Below are 23971 nucleotides of genomic sequence, written 5' to 3' on the forward strand. Positions count from 1 at the left end.
AGAGAATCTGTTAGAGCACTAGATGACCAAAGACTAAAAGGGGTGCTTAGGGAAGACAAAGTCACAGCAGGATTCTTTGCTTTGGTCTTTATTCAGGAAAGTGTCATGGAGATACCCACACTAGTAATATTCTTTGAGAATCGTAATTCAGAGGAACAGAATAGAAGTCACAGTGAACCACGAATATTTGTATTAGAGCAAATCAACCAACAAAAAGGTAACAAATCACCAGGACTGGATGGAATATAGCCCAGAGGTCTGAAATCTGAAAAATGAAGTTGCAGATCTCTAACATCTCATTTAAATCAGCTATGGTACCTAAGGATTGGAGGATGGCCAGCATAAATGCCCATTTTTATAAAGGACTCCAGAATTAATCCTAGAAACTACAGTGAACCTGATGTTGGTACAAGGCCAAATGGTAGAAGTTATTCTGAAATACAAAATTACTGACCATCTGGATAGATACAGACTAATGGGACAGAACTTCCCTTAGCAAAGGGAAGTCTTGTCTTACAAGTCTGTTAGATTTTTTTTTAACGAATTAAAAAAAAAAGAAAACATGGACAAAGGTGAGTTTGTTGATATAGTGTATCTAGATTTTCAGAAGGCATTTAACAAATCAGTCATTAGAGACACCTGAAAAAATATGAAAGTTGTGGGATAGGAGACAATGTCTTACTTTGGATTGGTAACTGGCTAAAGAAGAAAATGGTCCTTTCTCTCAGCAGGGAAAGTAAATAGTGGAGAAGTCACAGGGATCTATACTGGAACTAGGGCTTGTTAGCGTATTTATAAATTATCTGGAAAAGGAAGTGACGTGCGAGGTGATCAAATTTGCAGATGACACAAAATTGTTCAAAATTGTCAGATCACTAGCCGATTAGGAAGAATTGCAAAACTGTGGAATTGGGCATCTAAATGGCAGATGAAATCTAATGTGGACAGGTGTAAAGGATGCATTTAGGGAAGAATAATCCCAACTATAGATACACAGTGCTGGGTTCCATAAAAGGTATCGCTATTCAGGAAAAGGTTCTTATATTCATTGTGGACAGCACTTTGAAATCCTTGGCCCAGTGTGTGAAGCTAGTAAAAAAAAAAAGAAACAAACAGAATATTAAGTATTAGGAAAGGAATAGAACAAAACTCAGAGGACATAATGCCTCTGTAGTGATCCATGGTGCTACTGCACCTTGAGCATTGTGTGCCGTCCTGGACGCCCCATCTCAGAAAAGATACAGCAAAACTAAAAATGGTACAGAGAAGAATGATCAATATGATAAAGGGGATGAAACAACTCCTCTGTGAAGTGAGGCTGAACAAGTTATAGCTGTTTAGTCTAGAGAAGAGATGGCTGAGAGGAGATATGATAGAGGTCTATAAAATCTTGAGTGGGGTGGATAGGTAAACAGGAAACGGTTATTTACCCTTTCAGATAGTACTAGGAGCAAGAGGGCACTCCCTGAAGCTAATAATACATTTTAAACAAACTGGAGAAAGTTTTGTTGCACACAGTAAAGCTGTGGAATTTGTTACCAGAGTTGTGGTGATAGCAGTTAGGATAGCTAAGGCAAACATGGCTAGGACTAGTTCCTGGAAAAACACAGTTTTTATCCCTGGTTATGAGCAAAAAGGATTGGACCTGTTTTGCTGGGTACTTGTGATTTCGATTGGCCACTGTTGATGGACCTTTGGCAATTTCTATGGTGTGCTTTTAAGAGTCAATTTTAAAAGAGACGCGCAGGCGTCCATGTGCACACAGTTCCTGGCGTGCACACATAGATGCACTGATTTTATAACACACACGCGTTGCCAATTTTATATTGGTGCTCGCACGTGCAGGAGGATGTTGCTTGCTCACGCAATGGGGGGAACTTTTTTAACAAATGCGTGCCGATGCGAGTAGTCCTTTCCCCAGTTCCCTAACCCCCTAGCTAACCTTCCTCCCTTTTCCCCTCTCCGCCCCCCCCCCCCAACTTTTTTTTTTTTTTTAATTTTAGAACTTACCTGTTCTCACGAGCAGCAGTAAGTTCCAGCCGGCTGCTGGTGTGTGTCACCGGGACAGGGCCTAATGGTGCTGTCCAGGCAGGCCTGCCCCTTTCGCCCCGTGCGTACCGGGAGTTATACACATGGCTGGGCCACTTTGAAAATGCGCTCGATGCGCATGCGGCCTGGGCACCTGTGTATCTCCCGGTATTTGCGCACGCCAGGGTTTTAAAATTCACCCTTTGTTGTAACACCATTGTTGTCTTATACAAAGTTCTGGTGACTTGTACTGTGACCAACACAGAAAATATCCAAAGATATCTGTGAGCTTACCAGATCTCTGAGATTTGTTGTCAGGTTGTGTGATTTTAGAATAGTTTTCTTGACGTGGTCTGGATTTCTGTGTTAAGTCAATGGTTCTCAACCTTTCATGACTAATGTACTCCTTTGAAGAGTTTGAGATGCCTTGTGTACCCCCTTGGCCATAAAAATTCACAATTTAAAAAAAATATATGCTATGTTTACATTTCAGTATGATGTGTGGGCCTGTTTTTGAATTGGCATTTTGCTGTTAAATGAAGTGGAGAAATAGCCTAGTGGTTAGAGCAGCAGGCTGTAGACCATGTAAGCTAGGGTTCAAATCCTACTGACACTTTGTGACCTTGGGCAAGTCACTTCACCTTCCATTACCTCAGGTACAAACTTAGGGACTGATTTATTAAGGCTTTTCTCCCATTCTTTGTCTATGGGAAAAATGCTTAGTAAATGAGACCCTTAGTCTGTAAGCCCTGGGGGGGGAGAGAGATATCTCCAGTAGCTGAATATAATCCATTTTGCAGTGACTAGCTAGATACAAAAGGCCGCATATTAAAAAAATAATAATAATAAAAAAAAATAAGCATACATATCAGATGGTGACTTTGGTGTAGTGGAGCTGGAGGGCACATTTCTCATACTGACAAATTGATGCCAGTTTGAAGCTTGGGGGAGAAATGGAGGGGAGGGCATGTCTTAAGCCCAAGTTTACATTGCTCATTTTAAGAAGATGGAGGGATAAATATTCCAAGTGGATACTTCTCTATCCACCTTACTTCTCTCCAGAGGAAAAAAAAAGTCAAAAGGAAGATAATGGACATGTGAGCAATTCAGGGATCTATATGGACTTAAAAGCTCATATACAGGATCCTCATGAGGAAAGGCTAAAGAGGTTAGGACTCTTCAGTTTGGAGAAGAGACGGCTGAGGAGAGATATGCTAGAGGTCTATAAAATAATGAATCGAGTGAAATGAGTAATCATGAATTGGTTGTTTACTCTTTCAAAAAGTAGAAAGAATAGGAGACACACATTGAAGTTACTGAGTTGTACATTTAAAATTAATAAGAGAAAATGTTTTTTTTTTGCTCAATGCAAATTACAAATCTGGAATTCATTGCCAGAGGATGTGGTGAAAGCTGTTAGTGTAGCTGCATTTAAAAAAAAGGTTTGGACAAGTTCCTAGAAGAAAAGTCCATAAACCATTGTTAAGGTGGAATTACAGAAATTCACTGCTTATCCCTGGGATAAGCAGCATGGAATCTATCTACTCTTTGGGATCTTGCCAGGTACTTGTGACCTGGATTGGACACTGTTGGAAACAGGATACTGGACTTGATGGGACCTTTGGATTGAGCCAGTATGGCAACCTTATGTTTTTACTGATTACATTTCATGTTGGTTCTATAAAGGATATCACAATCTGCAAGGAATCCAATATTGTTTTTTCACAGATTTATTCTGAATCATAGTATTGTCATTGGTTTGTTTATTTTTTTTCCCAGGGAACTCACAAGAGTCTTCATGGCAATGCTAGGGCCCTTTCCACTGTCACTGCGATAATTGATGGCACCGGATCCATAGGTCAGTGCAAATGGTGTCTGTTTCCTACACTGGAAAGACTCCATGAGGGGTGGGCATACATGACTTCTGCATTTTTCTTGACTGCCTAACAGTAGATGTTGCTCATTTAATGAGTCTGATGCATAATAACCTGACAATGTAATAGAGATATTGGTCCTAGTATCAGTACTTTTCTAGCGTATTATTGGGGATCAAAAGTTACAATTTGACATTTCTTCTGCAGTTAGAACTAAGTCCCCATTCCTGATCACACTTCACTCTGTTTCTTTCAAGTGCAAAATGTCCATCACAGTGCGGACTAAGATGCTGATATCTGAAAGCTGAGATATTTGGTTGAGGAGGCTTCTGTAACAGGGTAAAAGCCCAAGTATGATATGATTGTTATGGCCCTAAGAAACAACTGAGTCACTCCTAATGTTCCTTAAGGATGTGAATCATTTTTATAACAAATTAAAATATCGCACGATATTTCTTAATTCGTTAAATATCGGTAAAATCGAAAAACGATCACATTTTCCCCGATTTTTCGTGAAAAATCGTTTTTCGATGGGAGTTAGCACGCGCTAACAAAAAAATGTTTATTTTTTGTTACTTTTTGTAGTTTTTGTTAGCGTGCACTAAGCCAAAAACTATTTTTTACTAAACAAAAATGCCAATCCATGGCCACACAAACTCAAAAGCGCAAACAATCGGGCACCCGATGTATATCCCTAATGTTCCTTCTTCTGTTGCAAAGTATTCTGAGAGCTTCTTTTTGTGAAAACCTCTGAAAAGCAAGGATTGACTCGTGTGTGTAAGCAAGCTTACGGGTGCAGCGACCTATCTGCTACAGGACACTGCCAGCTGCCCTCCCACCTTACTTGTGATCTTAAGTCAGGAAAAGACAACGTGTATTCTCCTCAGAAACAGACTTTTTTATTTATCAGATTTAGCATGATATAACATTTAGAAAATAATTCCTGTCTCTAACATCCTGGTCCCTAAGCATCAGTTATCCCTAAAGAAAGTTCTGTACCATGGGTGGCGACAGACAATGCCATAAACTTTGGCCTGCTTAATATATTAACACTTACGACTAACTTACTTACCTCTGGTCTGAGCGGGCAGGAAATCCTGGAAGGAGACAAGCTTCTGGCTCTGGTACTTGTGACTGTCTGGGCTCACTCTTGCCCCTCAGTGTCTCAGACTCCATCATTCTCTGCACCTGAACAGGCACCACCTCTCTCCGGACTCTGGACTACACCTAGTCTTCTCCCTTCTCGATAGCAGGGCGTGCTGGTCTGCTTCTGGCCCTCCCTTTCGCTTGCAGGGATGCTTCAGCACAGCTTCTCGCTTTCTCAGAATTTGCTCTCCTGTTCTGAGCATCACTACCTTCTTCAGATCCTAGATACTCTAACTGAACCAGTAGCTCTTCCAATTCACAACATCCTCAACATTCTTCTAACGAGAATGTGGGGAACTTCTTTTCGGGTGCTCCTGTGGCCAGAAAGCAGTCCACCAGTCTTTAGTCACTGAGTCTGCAATAAGGCAAAGAAAATGGGAATTTATTTGAATTCTCCTCCAGGAAAAACCCATAAGCTGTTAGATAATTTTGGTAAAAAAAATCTTTCAAAGTGCAATGATTTCTGCTCATATAACTATCCATCAATTCTATACAGTACAGAATATTCACAGCTGTATTCAATGGCTAAAGCCTTTCCTGCGTGCCTCTGAATATGGCAACTACTACCCCCAGCCACTCCTGGATGCAGAAGAGGGCATCTGCCATCTTCTTTGCTCTGTCTATGAATCTTTTGATTCAATTTCACATATCTTCTCAGTCTCCATTGGAGCTAGACCTATGGCCTGGTTTCGGGCAAGCACTATCTGTGAGGACACGCGTGTGAAAAACTGGCAGACTTACCGTGCTTGGGGGACAGCCTGTTCGGCAGAAAGCTTTGGGGAAATAGTTGCTCAAATAAAAGACCAAAATATAACAGTCCACTCCCTCTCGACAGTTCCAGAGCAGCCGGTCCACATCGAGGTGTCACTTCCATCCATTCGAACCTCCATACTTCCACAGGCCTTTTCAACAGTACCAGAATCCATCGCTTTGTGAAGAAGTGGCACCAGATCACAAAGGACCCCTGGGTCCTCCGAGTCCGGTGTTCTGTGACCTCTGAGAATGCCAGGGGGTTACAGCTGCTGCTAAGTGCCTTCATTAAAGCTGTCCTCAGGGTCTTGGCAGGATGTTTTTAAACTCACTTTGGCAGTAAAGGCTTCGTGCTTCCTTATCGAGTAGAGCTCCAGTATCCCATGAGGTGTGAGGATGTTGCTGGGGCAGAAGAGCTTTCCTTGGTTTCGCTTCCTTTCTGGCTGTGCTTGAAAGGGGGTTCTGGTGTTTCTATATGTTGTAGGTGTGAGCTATGAGTGATGTGTGAGTGATAGTCTTAGAGATATTATTTATGGTTTCATTGTTAAAAACAGGAATTATTGATTATTTTGCTAAGTGTATTGGCCCTATACATTTATGATATCTTCTTAAACTAGTATGTAACACTAATAAAAAAAAAAAAAACTTGTATTGTATTTTGTCCCTCTTTCTTATATATTTATGCTTAAAAGTACATCAGTTTGGGAGTAAAATAGCTTGAAACCGGTGCTGCTCAGCTGTTGGTGCATCTATCAATCTTCCTCGTGCTACCAAAGAAATTGGATTTGTCAACTTCCCTGCTTCTGCTGTTGGGCACAACATGGATGCCAGGGCTTCACTTTCATGGGGTGTAAAAGACATCTTAAGCTCAGCCTGCCATTCCTCTGCACACAGCCAGAAGGTCCTCCCTCTTCTTCTCCAGGGCAGAAGAAGATTGGAAGTCTAGGAATGTGCAGACAGTTGGAGAAGATACTGAAATGGGTGCAGACCAGGGGTAGGCAACTCCGGTGCTAACTATGCAGATATGTCTTATGCATATTCATTGTGGATGTCCTTTCATTTCATTTAATATTTACATACCACACCTACACAAGGCGGTTTTCACCACACCTGTTTGTGGCATCCCAGGACAGGAGTTGCCTACCCCTGATAGACTGTGAGAGTCTCCCCTGGGGCAGAGGGCTGCTGGGAGTCTAGAAATGCACAGGGTGCCAGAGGCTAGTGGCTTGAGTGTGCAGTCGTCTTTGTGAGGAACCTAGATAAAACTAGAGTGATTCATGCATGTAACTTCCAAAGCATACAAGCACATCTGTAGGCCTCCAAAATACAGTTTGCACAGAGGTGAAATGAAGCTGCATCTGTGTTCTGGTAAATAACAGTGTCTCTCGTGCAGGTGCTGCACTGGGGCCCTTGTTTGTTGGGCTCATCGCACGTACTAGCTGGGTGAACGTCTTCTACATGTTAATCGCATCTGACATCTGTGCTTGTTTGGTAAGTGAATCTGCTACTATGTTTGCCTCTTGTAGAGGAGGAATCCATCCTAAAACCTGGCTCTTTCTCCTCTTTCCTTCCACTCATGCTCTTGATGTAGCTTGTCACATTGGTCTCAGCTCTGTAGTCCCACCTTCTCGCATGTGGCTGTTTTGACTGTGCAGTCACTCTCTCTCTCTCCTGCAGTCATGCTGTCTCGCATGTTGCCTTCTTGGTTGTGCAGTCACTTTGTTTCTCCCTCAGTTGCTGTCTTGTTCTGCAGTCATGCCCTCTCGCATGATGCTGTCTCAGCTATAGTCACACAAGCTCTCTTTCTCCCACAGTTGCTGTCTCGCTTGGTATTTAAGGAGCTGCGTGGGTGCTGTGGGCATTTAATGAAAAGGAGAGGGTAAGTTCACTTGGATGCTTCTCCTCTCCAGCCTAATTCTTTGGATATCCAAACTCTGTGTTCCCAAACAAAATTATTTTATTGAAGTAAAAGTTGAAAGAAAAAGCGACACATTTACAGAAGTGAAAATGACTGTCTCCTGAAGTGTGGGCTTTAATAGAAAAGGCACAAGGGAGCTCAAACAGCTCCCAAAGAAAGCAACTTTAAAATAAATTGTTCATCAGCTAGCAACAATAATATATTGTTTTTCTAGAGGCTTTCTCCTGCAGCATTTGGGGGCTGGACTTCCTCTGTTTAGGTTGCTTTCCTCCCACAAAGCTGTGAAACCAGCTGTTCCAGGGTTCAGAGGGGTTTTTTTTAACTCACCACTGATTAAATCAGTCACTTTATTAAAGAAAAAAAAGAAAAGTATTATCATTATCCTTTCTTAATAAGGCAAGGAGAGAATTGCTTTAAATAAAAGCTCTGCTTTATACCTGCGGTGTCCTGAAAGTTTGCAGTCCCTGATTGTCTGAAAGCTGCATTAGAAGTCTTCCCTGCAAGGTCGCCCTTGCTTCATCAGAAGCCAAAGCCCCTCTCCCATGTGCATCCTCCAGAGCAGGTTGAGGTACATATTTGGAAGCATTTAGACGCTGAATATAAATAGGCTAAGTTTGCTGGATCCAGCTAACTTGCTGAGCTACACAGCAGCTGTATATGGACTAGAGATGTGCTTCAGCCGAACCTTTTGGTTCAGCCTTCATTATCAGCCCACCGCGGGGAAATTTCGTTTTCCCGCAGTTCAGGCTGATTTGTTTTGGCTGCCCCGAAAAAAAAAACAAAAAACCCCACCCCAACCCTTCAAATTCAATTATCTACAATCCCCCCACCCTCCTGACCCCCAAAAAACTTGCCAAAAATACCTGGTGGTCCAGCGGGGATCCCGAGAGCAATCTCCCCCTCTCGGGCCGTCGGCTGCCACTAATCAAAATGGCACCAGTGGCTCTTTGCCCTTAACATGTGACAGGAGCTACCGGTGCCATTGGTTGGCCCCTGTCACATGGTAGAAGCAATGGATGGCCTGCGCCATTTTTTAAGATGGCACCAGCCGTCCATTGCTGCTACCATGTAACAGATGGCCAATGGCACCAATAGCCCCTGTGACATAGTAAGGGCAAAGGGCCACTGGTGCCATTTTGATTAGTGGCAGCCGACGGCCCAAAAGGGGGAGATCACTCCCGGGACCCACCCCGACCCTTTAAAACGAACCCCTTAGCTTCCCCCCACCCTCCCGACCCCACCTCCAAAAACCTTTTACAGGTACCTGGTGGTCCAGTGGGGGTCCCGGGAGCAATCTCCCGCTCCGGGCCGTCCTCCCGCTCCCGGGCCGTCGGCTGCCACTAATCAAAATGGCGTTGAGAGGCTCATTCTTGTCATTGAATGTGCAAGACAAACCCAATATAAATCCTGTACTTCCAGTTCTGTAAACAAATACTTTGTGATCACAGGCACCCTTCCCCTCCCCAGCACACACACAGCCCTCCTAACAGTGGGGGTAGAGCAGGATATGTTCCCCTACACCTCACCGTACATCTAAGTAACAGAAAAATAGAAAAATTTCCTCCACTACCAGGCACATTGTGTAATAATACAAAATTATGGGAAAAAAATACTCGGCATATACTGTATGTAGCAAACCAGCCATACTACACCAGCAGTAACTTCAACAGCAACAACTCCTCCTATGATTAGGCACTGGGCCCTAGAACACCAATACACCTCCCATTGGGAAAACACTATGAACAAGACTGTTGCAGATCCCTACACAGAAACTGCATGGTAGCAGAATACCTCACCTTAGTCACACTTGCAAAATGACCCGCAAGAAATAGAAAATAAATGATCACAGATTAAAAACAGAAATATGCAGACAAAAAGCCAGACTCTACATGCAAATCAACACTGGAGCACTAGAAACAGATGTGCATTTCCTCCGAGACTAAGCTGGGCCCCAGTTGCCATTCTTGTGGGGCGTGCAAGGCTACTGTATTACATAACACCCCCACATGAAAAATGGTCTTGGCAGTGCCCACGTGATATGGCATTATGTTGTGGCTGCTGAGCCTTTGCCATTTTTCTTGGGAGGTGGTAGAGGTGGAAGCAGGAGGGAGAGAGCGGGAGGAGGGAGGCTGAAGGGAGAGGAGGGAATAGGACGAGGGGCAAGAGAGTGTGGAGCTGTGGGAGGGAAGTGGGGTGCTGAAGGGAGGAAAAGGAGGGGTGAGGAGGAATGCAGGGTGAGGGGCCAGGAAGAGCAGTCTGCCCCCAAGATAGATAAGGCTTTGCTGGCCCAAAGTAATGTGAGGGTATGTTAGGCCTACCAAGCCTTTATTGCTTTTCTTGTGTGTGTGTGGGGGGGGTGTGGATAGGGGTAGTGGCAGGAGGGACAAGAAAGGATAGGGTAGGAGCAGGGGAAAGGAGAAGGAGGTGGCAGAAGGGAGGCAAAAAGGAGAGGAGGGATAATGGAGCAAACCGAAAGGAGCAAAGGTGAAGAGAGACAGGGGCTGAAGGGCAGAGAGGTGGAATGCTGATGGGGTGAGAGGAGAGGCCTGGGAGCAAGGGACATAGAGGAGAGGCCTGCCCCTGCCAAGAAAAGCAACAAAGGCTCAATGGCCCCAACATAATACCCTCGTCCTCCAACACAAAAACCATGATCAGGCTTCTCTTCTCGGCCTCCTCCTCATTCTCCTTCAGCCCCTCCTTTCTCGCTCCCTATCCCCATCCATGCTTGCTCTCATTCTCTCCTCTCAGTCCCTTCTGCCCCAACCTTGCTCTCTCCCCTGTCCCTACCTCCCTTTACCTGCCCTCCACAATCCTTTCAGTCCTTCATCTGAACCTCACTCATCTTCATCTCCACCCCTCGCTCCCAGATCACTCTGTTCCTCTGTCCCTCCCTCCCCTGCCCCATCTCCATATCACTCATCCTCCTCCCCAGTACCCCAGCACACATTATCCCTCCTTCCTGATCACTGGTAGATTCACTCCCTCCCTTCACTCATATTCCTCCCCCTCACCCCCGCAATCGCAGAGTCACTTCATCCCGCCTCCCCTGCATGTGATTTCCAAGTCACTTTATGCCCCCTCCCCAGATTCCTTCACCTGCTCATTCAGGTAATCAGGAGAAGAAGATGCCCAGCTTTGCAGTGCCTTCTGTGTTTCCTTATCTCCGGCCGGGCCCAACCGTCTCACTTTGCACCACGCGAAGCCCGGCAGAGGAGGAGAAGGAAAACCGTAAGGCGCTGCACGGCTGGCCATCTCCTTCTCTTGTTTAGCCGAACGAGCAGACGCGTGAGAGGATCTGGGGAGAGTCCACCTGCACCTCTCGCACTGCCACTAATGATTTTCTTCCAGGATAGTGGGAGGGGAGAGGAGCAATGCGATGAGTGCCATCTCTCTGCTCCCCCTTTCCAACTCCTATGACCTGCAGACTTTACCATGTGACTTTACCCAGTTACTCTTAGCTCTTCACTTCCCCCCCCCCCCCCCCCCCCTGTTATTTGTAATTTCCACCTTTTGTTATCATGGAAACCGATATGATGTGTATTTTAATGTCGGTATAGAAAAACTGTTAAATAAATAAATATATATATAAATGTGACATGTTTGAAAATGACCCTCCCCACATGCTGCACCAAGACGAGCCAAAATGCTGGAAGGGAAGAGAAAAGGCAGCTACAGTGGCAGAAGGTGGAAGCATGGCCTACAGCCACGCTCCTAACAATCTCGGGAACTATTTCCCCCATAGACTGATGCAACCGTGAGACGGTCCACAGTTCACGTTCTGCTGCATTGTTACCATTTTTAGGTTTGGGTTGTTGTCCTGCCAGACCAATTAATGGAAATAAAGGTTAACAAATCAAATCAAACAAACAAAAAAAAACAACGTATAAGGTGATATCGTTTTATTGGACAAACAATATATTTCTTGCCCAGCTGTCCTATTCGCTTCCTCAGGTCAGAATAGAATAGATTCTCAGGCGCTCTGGAAAGCTAGTCAATGTTTTTGTCTGTACATTTAAGTGGGCTCGTTTGGCAGCCACACTGCTTCATGCAAGATCAACTCGTGCATCGTTAAATTTGAGTCCACTCGTCTTCCAATACAGTCTGGTTCTTACTGCGTTGGGTCCTATCAAGATACACCCAAAACAAACCCCTGAATTAACAGACCATTGTAATAAAGGAGTGATTACATACTTTGCTGACGATGCCAGATGTGCTAGGTTTTGTGTTTTTCTGCCCAAAGAATTAAAGAAAAAAAAAAAATAGTGGCCAAGTGGTGCCCCGATGATCCCCACCATCACCCCACCCATCCACAAAACCTGCCTCTGTCAAATGTTTGTCCTGATTGTGAGTTGTCCGGAATGTGTTTTTCATAGCTGTTGTGTGACTCCAAAGCACAAAATTGTGCTGCAGCAGCAGTAAAATAGGAACCATGTGAGTATCTCCAGCGCCTTCCTTTGTACAATTCTCTGGGGCTGAGGTAAAAATCAGAGGCTGCTCAGGCCAAAAAAATTTTGCATGTAATGTTGCCCATTAATCTATACAGGGGAATATTAGGAAGGGGCACAGTTTCCTGTGGTATTGTAGGGAAAGCAGAGGAATAGGGAGCAAGTCCCTGTGATAGTTTAAGGGAGGTAATGAGTATCCACGGATCTCTGTGACAGCGGGGGAGGGGGGCAGGGGAGGAGCAGGTTATAGGTTTCTGACATGTAGATGAAAAAAAAGCACAGATCTTGAACTTTGGCGACACATGTAAAATTGTCATGCCAACAGAGTTATTTGCATCTTGAATCTTTTGTTGGGGGGCGGGCATAGGTTTTCTATAGAGAAGAGAAATTGTCATTCCCTGGGAGGACTGTTCAGATGGTCCGGCCTAGCTGCAGATGCCTCCTGCTATATCTTTACGGTAAAAATAAAGCAGATCGAGCCAGAATAAAACCAGCAAGGGAACTACCCAAAACGTTTTACAGGACTAATGCCCGACTCTCAACTCCTGGGCATTATCCACATGGTAAAGCTTCACAAACTAAATCCTGGCTCTCCTCCCATAGATGATATTAATTCAGCCATGAATAACAAACTAATATAATAAATTACTATCACTGACTTGGGGCAGAGAAAGTCCTAAAGTGGCATCTACCATGGTATAGGCATAATGGGAAAAATCTGAAACATTATAATCAACCAATCATTAAGATACTTGTGAAAATCAACCAATCAAAATGCATGCTAATCAAGTGGGAGAAGGTTAAGTCAATCATTAAGAACAAGGTAAGTCTTAGTGCTTTGATTAATAGACACAAAATAATATACTGTATTACATTTCCAATTGGAAATCCTGATTTGTATTTAATTAGCAAATTTCTTACCTAACTCATTAACTCCCTTCCTTTATTGTAGAATTAGAGGTAGTGCTAGATGGTCATGGAGTCTTTAAAAGGGTCTAGGGTAGGACTAGTGGGGTCTGGGGTAGTGCTAATGGAGACATGGTAGTCCCATTAGTGGAGTATGGGATAGTGCTGGCCGTGACATGCTGTCCTTTAGCAGGATTTGGGATACTGCTAGCAAAGTTGATTTATTTATTTCCATGTATATACCGGTATTCAAAAGATATCGTACGGCTGCCCTTTTAATGCGGTCTAGGGTAAGGCTGGCAGGGTCACCTTTAGTGGAGTCTGCAGTGGGACTGGTAGGGTCTGGAGAAAGGTTGGCAGGATCAAGGCTGTCCTTTAAGGAATTGAAGTTGGGGTTAGAGCTGCTGAGGTCATGGCTTCCTTTGGCAGGGTCACGCCTGGCCTGTTAGAGGAGTCATGCTCAGGCCTGCCATTGGAGAATGTCCACACGTATGAGGAGGAGGGAGCAAACTTTACTCCTTTAGGTAAAGGGGCACAGCCTTGTATCAGGCCTTCAGGTGCTAAAGTTTGATCTACTGCACCGCTTCCATGCTTCCCCCTGCCCACAATAGCCCTCTGCTGCCCCCTGTCTGCTACTCTCGACATTGGCTTCCTCTTCCTCCTCTCTAGCTGTACTTCTCTGCTTCCTCCTTCTGTAGTCTCCACTCACTCTCCTACCATAGGGATCCTTCTTGCTTTAAAAACTTTGAGTGATACTTATTAAACGGTCGGGGCCCGATTCATTGAGGCTTTTCTTTCATTTTGTGTACGGGTAAAGCACTTAGAGGTCGTCCAGCTAACGTTTAGAGTTAATAGCACAAACCCTGGTGTTTGAAATTCCCTCCTCCCCCTACTCACTGACTACATTTTAGCTGGGTAGTGGGAGGAGCGATCCTGGGGCAATAATTAAGCGCTGACCAGCAAAGGTTATCCAGATAACTCAGGTCAGCCAAATAGCTATGCTAAAGTTTACCCGTGTAACCAAGACAAAGATTTGTAGTGGGTAGCGGTGGCTTTTTCTGCCCAAAGAATTAAAAAAAAAAAAAAAAAAATAGTGGCCAAATGGTTCCCCAATGATCCTCAGCACCACCATCACCCTACCCAGCCACAAAACGAAAGTTGTAGTGGGCTGAACCCATCCTGTCCTCTTCCCGTTCCCTTCCTAAAAGAAACAGCGGGGTCAAATCCTCCCCGAAACCCCCAAAGTATCCCCTAAGCTGAGCCGGGAAAAGGCTCGTTACCTCACTCTGAGTCTCTGGGCGCTGTGCCACGCTGCTCGCAGCCTCTCCTGCCCTCTCTCTCTGTGCCATCTCTAGATGTCTTGCTGTCTCTCTCTAGCTTTCATTTTCCCTCTAGCACCTCCTCCCTGGATCTCTCCAGCCTCCTAAAAGCCTGCCGTTCCCTGTACGTACCAGGATCAGTCCAGACGGTGGGTTATGTCCCTGTCCAGCAGATGGAGTCAGAACAAAAGCTCGAGAGGGGGGAGGTCCTATATGACCTCACACCTGGAGCTAGAATCCTCAGTATCTTCTGACTCCAGCAGATGTGAGCAGGGGACTGGCTAGTCCCCAGCACAGGTTATTAGGTTTAGGCCTTCCTGTCTCTGAGGAATCAAGAAAATTAAAAAAAATAAATAAATAAAGTTTTAAATTATTTAAGTTTAAATAGAGAATTTTCTCTGACAAAACCTGGTGACAGCTACTTCAGTGGCTGTCCTACAAGGGGAGGGACTTGCTTTCAGTCTTCTCTCTCCCTTTTTCTGTTTCTCTTCTTGAGGGTCCGTTTTGGGGGTAAGTGTAAATTTTTCTCCTCAATATTTTATTTCAGGACCTCACCTCTTGCCGTTTCTTACTGGCACTGGAGGGCAGCGTTTTCTTTTTTCTAAGGGTTGACCGTCAGTGGCACTGATAGAGCTCCCCTCCTTCCCCCCTCCCCTCCCTCCGCTCCCGTGTAGTTCTTGCGGCCCCGCGAAGTCCATTCCCCGGGGCTGCTAGCTGCCGGGAGGTTCATTCCCCGGCAGCATCTTCGTTTTTACAGGGAGCCGAGAATTTAGGGCAGAGAAGAACGCTAATTCTTAGGGGGAATTGCTTTCATTTTCTGGCGCGCCGCCCGTTCCTGCCTCCCCTCACAGCTGCTATGCCGCGCGCGTCGACCTGTTCCTCGTGCGGTCGACAAACCAGCCGCCTCTCTGAGGGGCTTTGTTCAGCTTGTATCCCGGTAGAAGCAGCCGAAGTTCAAGCTGGGGATGGCACAGGAACTCTCTCTGAAGAGAGCTCTTTTCAACTGCGGCAAGCTCCATTCCCGCTGAGCGCGGGAACGGCGGCCATTTTATTTTCAGATGAGGAAGCCGACGGTTCAGAAGAAGATACAGGGGGCTCGCTTTTGCCGCCTCCCCCCGTTTTGGCTCCCCGGTCTGAAAAGAATGACAGTCAGTCGACTACAAATGTTCCGGGTGGTTTTCCCCCGGGACTCCCCGGTTTTTCACCGGAGTTTGTGGTACTTATGCACCGGGCTTTTCTGCAAAGCAGTCAGCCCCTGGGACCTCTCTTGGCTCCTACGCCAGCCAAACTGCCACGTTTGGATGTTTCCTTAGGGGGGCCTTCGACTGGACCGCTTCAGCAGTCAGGGGCTTCACAGGCTCCCTCTAGGACTCCCGTAGCACCTTCAAGCGGTCCCAATTTAAGTCCACAAGTGGACCCCTCTCAGGATCCAACTGGGAATGATCCCAGTGTGTCGGTCCAAATGGAGGGCGACGATCCACGGGTCCTTAGGATTTTTCAAGCTGAGGAGTTGGAGGGACTCATTCCTCATATTCTCCAAGAGATGGACCTTGATCCTCCCCCGGACCCTTCTATTCCGGATCCTAAGGTAAAACAGGGGGATCCTCTTCTGGCAGGCCTTCGCCCGCTGGCTAAGGCTTTTCCCACACATCCCAGTTTCTTACAGTTGATTTCTAGGGAGTGGGATGCTCCAGAGGCTTCTCTTAAAGTAAGTAGAGCTATGGATAAGCTCTATCCTCTCCCTATGGAATTTCTTGAATTGCTTAAGGTCCCAGCGGTGGATTCGGCAGTTTCAGCAGTAACTAAGAGTACTACCATTCCAGTCACAGGCGGTACTGCTTTGAAGGATCTTCAAGACAGGAAGCTGGAGGTTTATTTGAAGAGGATCTTCGAAGTTTCCGCACTTGGGGTCAGAGCGGCTATTTGCACTGCCTTAGCTCAGAGAGCAGGACTGCGTTGGGTACAACAACTACTCACCTCGCAGGATCTCCCGGATTCCGAGGCTCAACAGGCGGACAGGTTAGAGTCGGTGCTGGCTTATGGGGCAGATGCCCTATATGACCTTCTCCGGGTCTTGTCTCGCTCCATGGTGGCAGCGGTCTCGGCTCGTCGTCTTCTGTGGCTCCGCAACTGGTCGGCTGATTCTTCTTCCAAAGCTCGGCTGGGATCCCTTCCTTTCAAAGGCAAATTCCTTTTTGGGGAAGATTTGGACCAAATCATTAAGTCTCTTAATGAAAACGCGGTGCATAAACTTCCAGAAGACAGACCTCGCTCTACCAGGTCTTTCAGCTTCTCTAGAAATCGTTCTCGTACCCAGCGTCGAGCAAGAACTTCTAGGCAACAGCAAACTCCTCGGTATCCCTCCTCTCGTTCTCAGACTTGGAACCGGTCCTTTCGTGGGCGCAGATCCGGTAAGGAACCGGCTGGACCTCGCTCTTCCACCAAACCAGCCCAATGATGCCAGATGGACCCACGAGACGATCCCGACGGTAGGGGGTCGTCTCGCTCTTTTCTACAAAGAGTGGGTCCACATCACCTCGGATCAGTGGGTTCTGGACATTCTAAAGAACGGTTACGCATTGGATTTTGTCCACGCCCCAAGGGACAGGTTCCTCTTCTCCCCATGCGGGTCTTCACACAAACAAAAAGCTGTTCGGCAGACCCTCGATCGCCTGCTAGCTTTAGGAGCAATAAAGCCAGTATCAGCCTCCAATCTGGGACGAGGTCATTACTCAATATATTTCGTAGTGCCCAAAAAGGAGGGCAATTTCCGCCCCATTTTGGACCTCAAGACCATCAACAGAGCGCTACGGGTCCCGCGTTTTCGCATGGAAACCTTACGCTCGGTCCTAGCTGCGGTTCATCAAGGGGAATTCCTTGCTTCTCTGGATTTGATGGAGGCATATCTTCATATTTCTATTCATCCGGATTTCCAGAAGTATTTACGCTTCAAAATTCTAGGTCAACACTTTCAGTTCCAAGCCTTACCTTTTGGCCTCGCCACGGCACCACGTGTCTTCACAAAGGTGATGGTGGTAGTTGCAGCTGCTCTCCGCAAGGAAGGGATATTAGTTCACCCATATCTCGACGACTGGCTCATTCGGTCAAAGTCTCAACTGCAGGGTGTACAAGCCGTGAATCGTGTAGTTTCTCTTCTACGATCACTAGGTTGGGTCATCAATCTCGACAAGAGTCATCTCACCCCCTCACAGACGTTGAATTTTCTGGGAGCTCATTTCAACACAAAAGTGGGCAAAGTTTTTCTGAAACCGGAACGGGCACAGACGTTGCGTGCACAGATTCGACGATTCTCATCCCTCCCAGAACCCACAGCCTGGGATTATCTTCAGGTGCTAGGGACTATGGCGTCCACAATCGACCTGGTTCCGTGGGCCTTCGCTCATCTTCGCCCTCTTCAGTGGGCCTTGCTGTCTCGTTGGAAACCGGCTTCAGGGGATTATCGAACAGTACTTCCAATCCCGGCAGTGACTCGTCTCAGTTTCCATTGGTGGTTAGACCCTCGTCACTTAGCTCAGGGAGTGTCCCTGGAGACTCCGGACTGGGTAGTAATCACTACGGACGCCAGCCTCACCGGATGGGGAGCGGTCTGCTGCTTAAGTTCCATCCAAGGAACTTGGACAGAAGAACAAAGGAAGTGGTCCATCAATCGTCTGGAGACCAGGGCAGTTCGTCTTGCTCTCCAGGGTTTCTTCCCGATGGTTCGTCAAAGGGCGGTTCGGATTCTATCCGACAATGCAACAACAGTATCTTACATCAATCGCCAGGGAGGCACAAAGAGTCGCCTTGTAGCGTGGGAAGCGGAGAAGTTGATGCGTTGGGCAGAGCTCAACTTACTCCGCATATCAGCCTCTCACATAGCAGGCATCGACAACGTACAGGCAGACTTTCTCAGCCGTCAGCGTCTGGATCCTGGGGAGTGGGAACTCTCCATGGCTGCGATGTCCCTGATAGAACATCGTTGGGGCAAGCCTCACTTGGATCTCATGGCCACAGCGTCAAACGCAAAGGCACCACGCTTCTTCAGTCGCAGAAGGGAACACGGCGCAGAAGGGGTAGATGCGCTAGTCCTGCCATGGCCACACCGGATTCTTCTGTATGTCTTCCCACCGTGGCCTCTGGTGGGGAAGGTGTTAAGGCGGATAGAGACCCATCCGGGTCCGGTGATCCTGGTAGCTCCGGAATGGCCTCGTCGTCCGTGGTTCGGGGATCTTCTGCACCTCGCTCACGACGGTCCGATCCGGCTCGGTCATCTCCCTCGGCTTCTCAGGCAGGGGCCCATATTTTTCGAAGCGGCGGATCGCTTCTGTCTTGCGGCCTGGCTTTTGAGAGGCGTAGATTCAGGCGTCGGGGATACCCGGAGGCTGTGATTTCCACTCTTCTACGAGCTCGTAAGTCTTCTACTTCAGTTACTTATGTAAGAGTCTGGAAGGTTTTTGAGGATTGGTGCGTTTCGCGCTCTCTTATTCCGAGTAAAGCTTCGGTCGCACAGATTCTTGACTTTTTGCAGTCAGGTTTGGAGATGGGTCTCGCCTACAACTCCATTAGGGTACAGGTGGCTGCCTTGGGAGCGCTTCTCCATAATGGAAAGGACTCACTTCTCTCGGCGCATCCAGATGTTGTACGCTTCCTTAGGGGAGTACGACAATTGAAGCCTCCGATCAGACCACTCTGTCCTTCATGGAGTCTCAACTTGGTACTCAAGGTTCTGGGGAATCCACCATTCGAGCCTCTACGGTCGTCCACCATAAAGGATCTTACGCTTAAGTCTATTTTCCTGGTGGCTATTACTTCAGCGCGTCGCATTTCAGAACTCCAGGCGCTGTCCTGTAGGGAACCATATCTCCGTTTCACGGACTGCGGAGTATCTTTACGCACGGTTCCTTCCTTTCTACCAAAGGTAGTCTCTCCTTTTCATCTCAACCAGTCGGTCGAATTGCCTTCTTTCTCGTCGGAGGACTCTAGACATCTGCGTTCCTTGGATGTCAAGCGGTGTCTTTTGCAGTATCTAGCATCTACAAATGATTTTCGACTCTCAGACCACTTGTTTGTCCTTTGGTCAGGACCTAGGAAGGGTTGTATGGCTTCCAAGGCTACTATCGCCCGTTGGTTGAAGGGTGCGATAGTCTCGGCATACATAATGGCTGGAAGACAACCACCATTAGCTGTTAAGGCTCATTCTGTAAGGGCTCAAGCGGCATCTTGGGCGGAGAGTATGTCAGTATCTGCGCAAGAGATCTGTAGAGCGGCTACCTGGAAGTCACTTCATACCTTTTCCAAGCACTATCGTCTGGACATACGTGCTCCTGTCTTCGGATCTTTCGGAGATAGTGTCATTCGAGCAGGGCTTTCCAAGGCCCACCCGTAGTAGGGAAGCTTTGGTACATCCCACCGTCTGGACTGATCCTGGTACGTACAGGGAAAAGAAAATTATTCCTCACCTGCTAATTTTCGTTCCTGTAGTACCAAGGATCAGTCCAGACACCCTCCCTAATTTCTTGGGGGGATTCTGGTTTGGGGAACGCCTCTGCTCGTCATTACTACTCTTTTTCTGTCTCTACCTTTGACATTCCCTAGTTCTCTAGGAAATGATCGAGTTTTCAGTGTTTGTTGTTTGCAAGTTCCATTGTTGTAATTGGTTTAAAACAGTTCAATTGTTTATTATCTTTTTATGAACAGTTGTGTTTCTTGATTCCTCCATTTTTCCTCTTTTTGGCTATGAAAGTCTTGTTACTGAGGATTCTAGCTCCAGGTGTGAGGTCATATAGGACCTCCCCACTCTCGAGCTTTTGTTCTGACTCCATCTGCTGGACAGGGGACATAACCCACCGTCTGGACTGATCCTTGGTACTACAGGAACGAAAATTAGCAGGTGAGGAATAATTTTCTTTTTTTCTCCCTCTGTGGGGGCAGTGTTTCTAGCTCGCTGTCTGTCTCTCATCTGACGCAGGGTTCCCTCTTTGCATGTAGCCAGCATTCATTTAGTGGCAGAAAGCTGTGCTCCCCTCTCCTCCCAAGGTCATTTTTGGCTTCTGTGCTAGGATCCAGGAGCCTCCTGAAGCATCATTAAGATTACAGAACCCAGACTGTGGCTTGGTAATGGGAAAAGCAGGCATCCCCCCCCCCCCCCCCAAATCTCACCCAGTAATTGTCATATTTGCTTTTCATCTTTAGCTTCACCGAAATCTGAGCGGCAAGAGGTGGCAACAGCAGAGCTAGGAGGCAGCCCAGATGGGTTTCGCTGGCGGGGCCCTTTTTGATGCTTACAGTTCAAAGTCCTCTTCAAAATGAGTAAACATAATGCAGAAGATGAAGAGCCTCGAGAGAGAGAGAGAAAAGACATTAAAAATCAAGAAGGCCGCAGCCCCCTTTCATCAACAGCAGCTCTATTTTGGGAGAGTATTGGGAGAGAAACTGAAATTAAAGAGAATCATTTTGTTTCTTTTGTGAATGGGCTGTAAAGAATTAATTAATCCTTTCTCCTTCAAAATTGCTGGCGATGACTCTGGCACCTCTTTATCCTTGGTGTATTTTTATTGTTAATAAAAGTTTGTAAGCGTCTTACTTTTTTTTTTTTCCTTTTGAACGGCTTCGGTTTGGTGTTGCGGGAATTGTACTGGTTCTGTTTAACCCTCCAGAGTCCCCAGCTTGGGAGCTTGGACGGTGTCAGTCTAAGCTGCTGTTGCCTGTCTACTACCAATCTTTGCCCAGAGAGAAAAGGGGCCAGGGCAGAGGCACCAATGGGCATTCATTCATGGCTGCTGTGGGTGGGGCTTCCTAATTACCCCCCCACTTCCCTCTGAACCCCAGCCACTGCAGCTCCAGCCCTCGGTGCGAAGCTGCAGACTGCGGCTCCCTTTGACATCTCCCTAAGCTTGGTGACTACAAGCTGCCAGTGACTGACGTTCCCTCTTCCTGGGTCTTCTGCAGAATCTGACACTTGTTTTGAATGCTAAAACTCTTTCAACATATCTTGTTTTTCAACTCGAATCCCAACTGAGGTTGATGTAAAGCAACAGCTCTGCACCCTGCCCAAGGGGCCATAGGTCTGTTTGGTTATCCTGAAAACCAGACTTTTTGGGGTAGGACCCTTTAGGACTGGACTGAAAACCACTGAATAAATGATGCAGGGTGGTTGGTAAGGTGTCCGGCCTGCTCCAGCTTATCCCAGTAAATTGATGAGGTCCTTGTTTTTTACTCATCGGACTGCATGAATTTGTTCTAATTTGAAAAGGTAAACTGGATCGCCCTGCATGCAGTAGGGTAAAAGCAGTCCTGATAGCCTCTCAGGGCTACATTTGGAACTAGCTGGGATTCCTAGTGGTAGTGCAGTCTGGAAGTTACAGGACAGAGCTTATGATGCCAGTAGACCTGGGTTCCAATCCCACCCCAACACTCACTAGTTGACTTTCTCCAAATTGAGTAATCTTCCTGTTACCTTTTTGGGGAAGGGACTTTGAATTATCTTTCACAAAACTGAACACACCAACAATGCTAGATTAGGCAAGATAGTCATTTTTTTTTAATATCTCATTTTGGAGGTTCAGAGATATACACCCCCTCCCCCATGCATTACCCCCTGTCATTCTTAAGTAACATGGACCATGAAAACCTGCCCGCCCTTTGTGTCAGACGGACTGCATCCACAGGCAGTGATGGAGACAGGGTTTAAAAGTCACAGTAAATGCTGGAGGCTTCACAATAGCATATTACTTTCTTATTTCTGTTTCTTCATTTGTATTTATTCCATAATCTCTTTTCTTTTGGCCTAATATAGTTTATTTCTTATAGTGTTATACTTTTGTAGCATATAAAGTGTGTACTTTTTTTTTCCTAGGGCCACTCGCCCCTGTTTTACAAGACTTTTCTTTCCTGTCTTCACCCTCCATCTGTCCATGATGTATTTATGGTTTAATTTAACAGTCTGAGGCCAGTATGGGGTTTGATGAAGATCTGGTTTTCGGCTATCCATGCTATACTCATGCTTTACATGTGTGTGATGCTTCCTGGGGTTCTGATGCAGATAGTCAGCTGTCGGTGCTGTACTTGTGCTTCACACGTATTGAAAGATGCTTGCACATCACTGATTTACTTTGATTCTTAAATGATAGCACTAATATTAGACGAATCAAGGAAAAACTCAAGGCAAAAATGGAATAGATTAATGGTTGGGTTGAATTTCCTAAAATGTATTCCTAGTACAGCTGTTTGAGATCCAAGCATCCTGACCATTTCAAGGTGAAATCTGGCCTCTTTGGGGATACATCAGTCTAGTATCTATTAAAAAAAAATAAATAAATAAAATAAGGCACTATAACTGAGATCCACGTGCCACTTCCCAGGTATATTTTCCTACTGCTTAATAAGAGAGGACTGGGGAGGGGACGAGCACAGGGCTTGGAGGGGGAGGATCCAGGATCTGATGGTGGAAGATGGAGGGAGGTTTTAGGATGTAGGGGGTCAGAATCTGGGATAAAGGAAGAGCAAGCAGCATTGGGGAGGGGCAGGAGAGGTGTCCCGCACCTAATTGCCCTCACACACTCCCTAACCTTTTCTCTCACTCACATTCTACTCTGCGTTCTCTCTTTCATACACACAAGTCCACTTGTTCTATCAGCCCCACTAGTGAAAAAATTGCATGCATGCCTTTCCCCCAAAGCAGCAAGCTAGTCGCAGTCCCTGCCAGCCCCACCTCTCGATTTGCTGATTGCTTCCTGTATCAAGAAGCTCTTGCAATGTTCTCCCAAAACAATGTGGGAATTTGGGCAACGGGCTGCTCACACTATCTGAGAGCCAGGCAGTGCTAGAAGTAGCACCAACAGCAAGTGACAAATCAGTCTCTGTTACTTTTCAGAGGGGCAGGCACCATGAGAACTGGAGGTGGGCCAGCCCTGTGTTAAATCATAGGTCAAGGGTCAGCAGGCTACCAAGTTCAAGGATGGAGATTTCAGGCCAGTGCTGGATTTCTGGCAAGCCCATACTGATGCATTATGGGTCCTGCAGCACTGAATTCAGTGGGTAGAATTAGCAACTACTATTACTACAATGCTTTGAGATGCAAGTACAAAACCTTGAGTGGCCAAAAAGTCTTCCTCTTGGAACTGGGTGTAATGGCAGCTCTGCTTCATTGAGTTGTCTGATTTGACTTCCAGAAACAACTTTGTTTTTGATATTTATAATTTTTATTAAATTTAAACAAATTTAACAAAACAAGAATGCAAGATAGCAGATAAAGTACACTTCTACTGCAGAAGTTATTTTAAGAGAAAAGAAAATCCCTACATTATCTGATAATCATTATAGGAAATAGGGAGTCCAATACAAGACTGAGCAGTATTTTAAAGAAATAAACAACATAATATTATCCTAATCACCCCATATAGTGATTCCTGCAGGTCATATTTTATATCCGGACTAAGAGCAATATTCAGGGGTGTGAGTCCAGATAACTTCCTAGCTGCGCTGGAACTTGAAAGACATAGCTAGCATCTTGAAAAATTAATACACATTTTGAGGGATATCGTAATATACATTTTGCACCCCTGCTTGTGACTTCTGGATGTGTCT

General features: G+C 46.1%; 1 protein-coding gene across 2 annotated transcripts in view; it reads left to right on the forward strand.

The window, feature by feature from the left end:
- Window positions 1-20965, forward strand: part of SLC37A2 (solute carrier family 37 member 2) — a 133184-nt gene extending 112219 nt beyond the window's left edge. Inside the window, exons 15-19 of one of the 2 annotated variants that reach the window (XM_029573337.1) lie at window positions 3808-3886; window positions 7192-7289; window positions 7613-7677; window positions 12090-12147; window positions 20579-20965. In XM_029573337.1, coding sequence (XP_029429197.1) covers window positions 3808-3886; window positions 7192-7289; window positions 7613-7677; window positions 12090-12135 — 288 coding nt within the window. In that variant the 3' untranslated portion in view covers window positions 12136-12147; window positions 20579-20965. The remainder of the gene's footprint in view (window positions 1-3807; window positions 3887-7191; window positions 7290-7612; window positions 7678-12089; window positions 12148-20578) is intronic. The other variant, XM_029573338.1, reaches the window with a different exon arrangement.
- The last annotated feature ends 3006 nt before the right edge of the window (window positions 20966-23971 follow it).

This window comes from Rhinatrema bivittatum, chromosome 12 (genome assembly GCF_901001135.1).
Source record: "Rhinatrema bivittatum chromosome 12, aRhiBiv1.1, whole genome shotgun sequence".
Lineage (NCBI taxonomy): Eukaryota > Metazoa > Chordata > Amphibia > Gymnophiona > Rhinatrematidae > Rhinatrema > Rhinatrema bivittatum.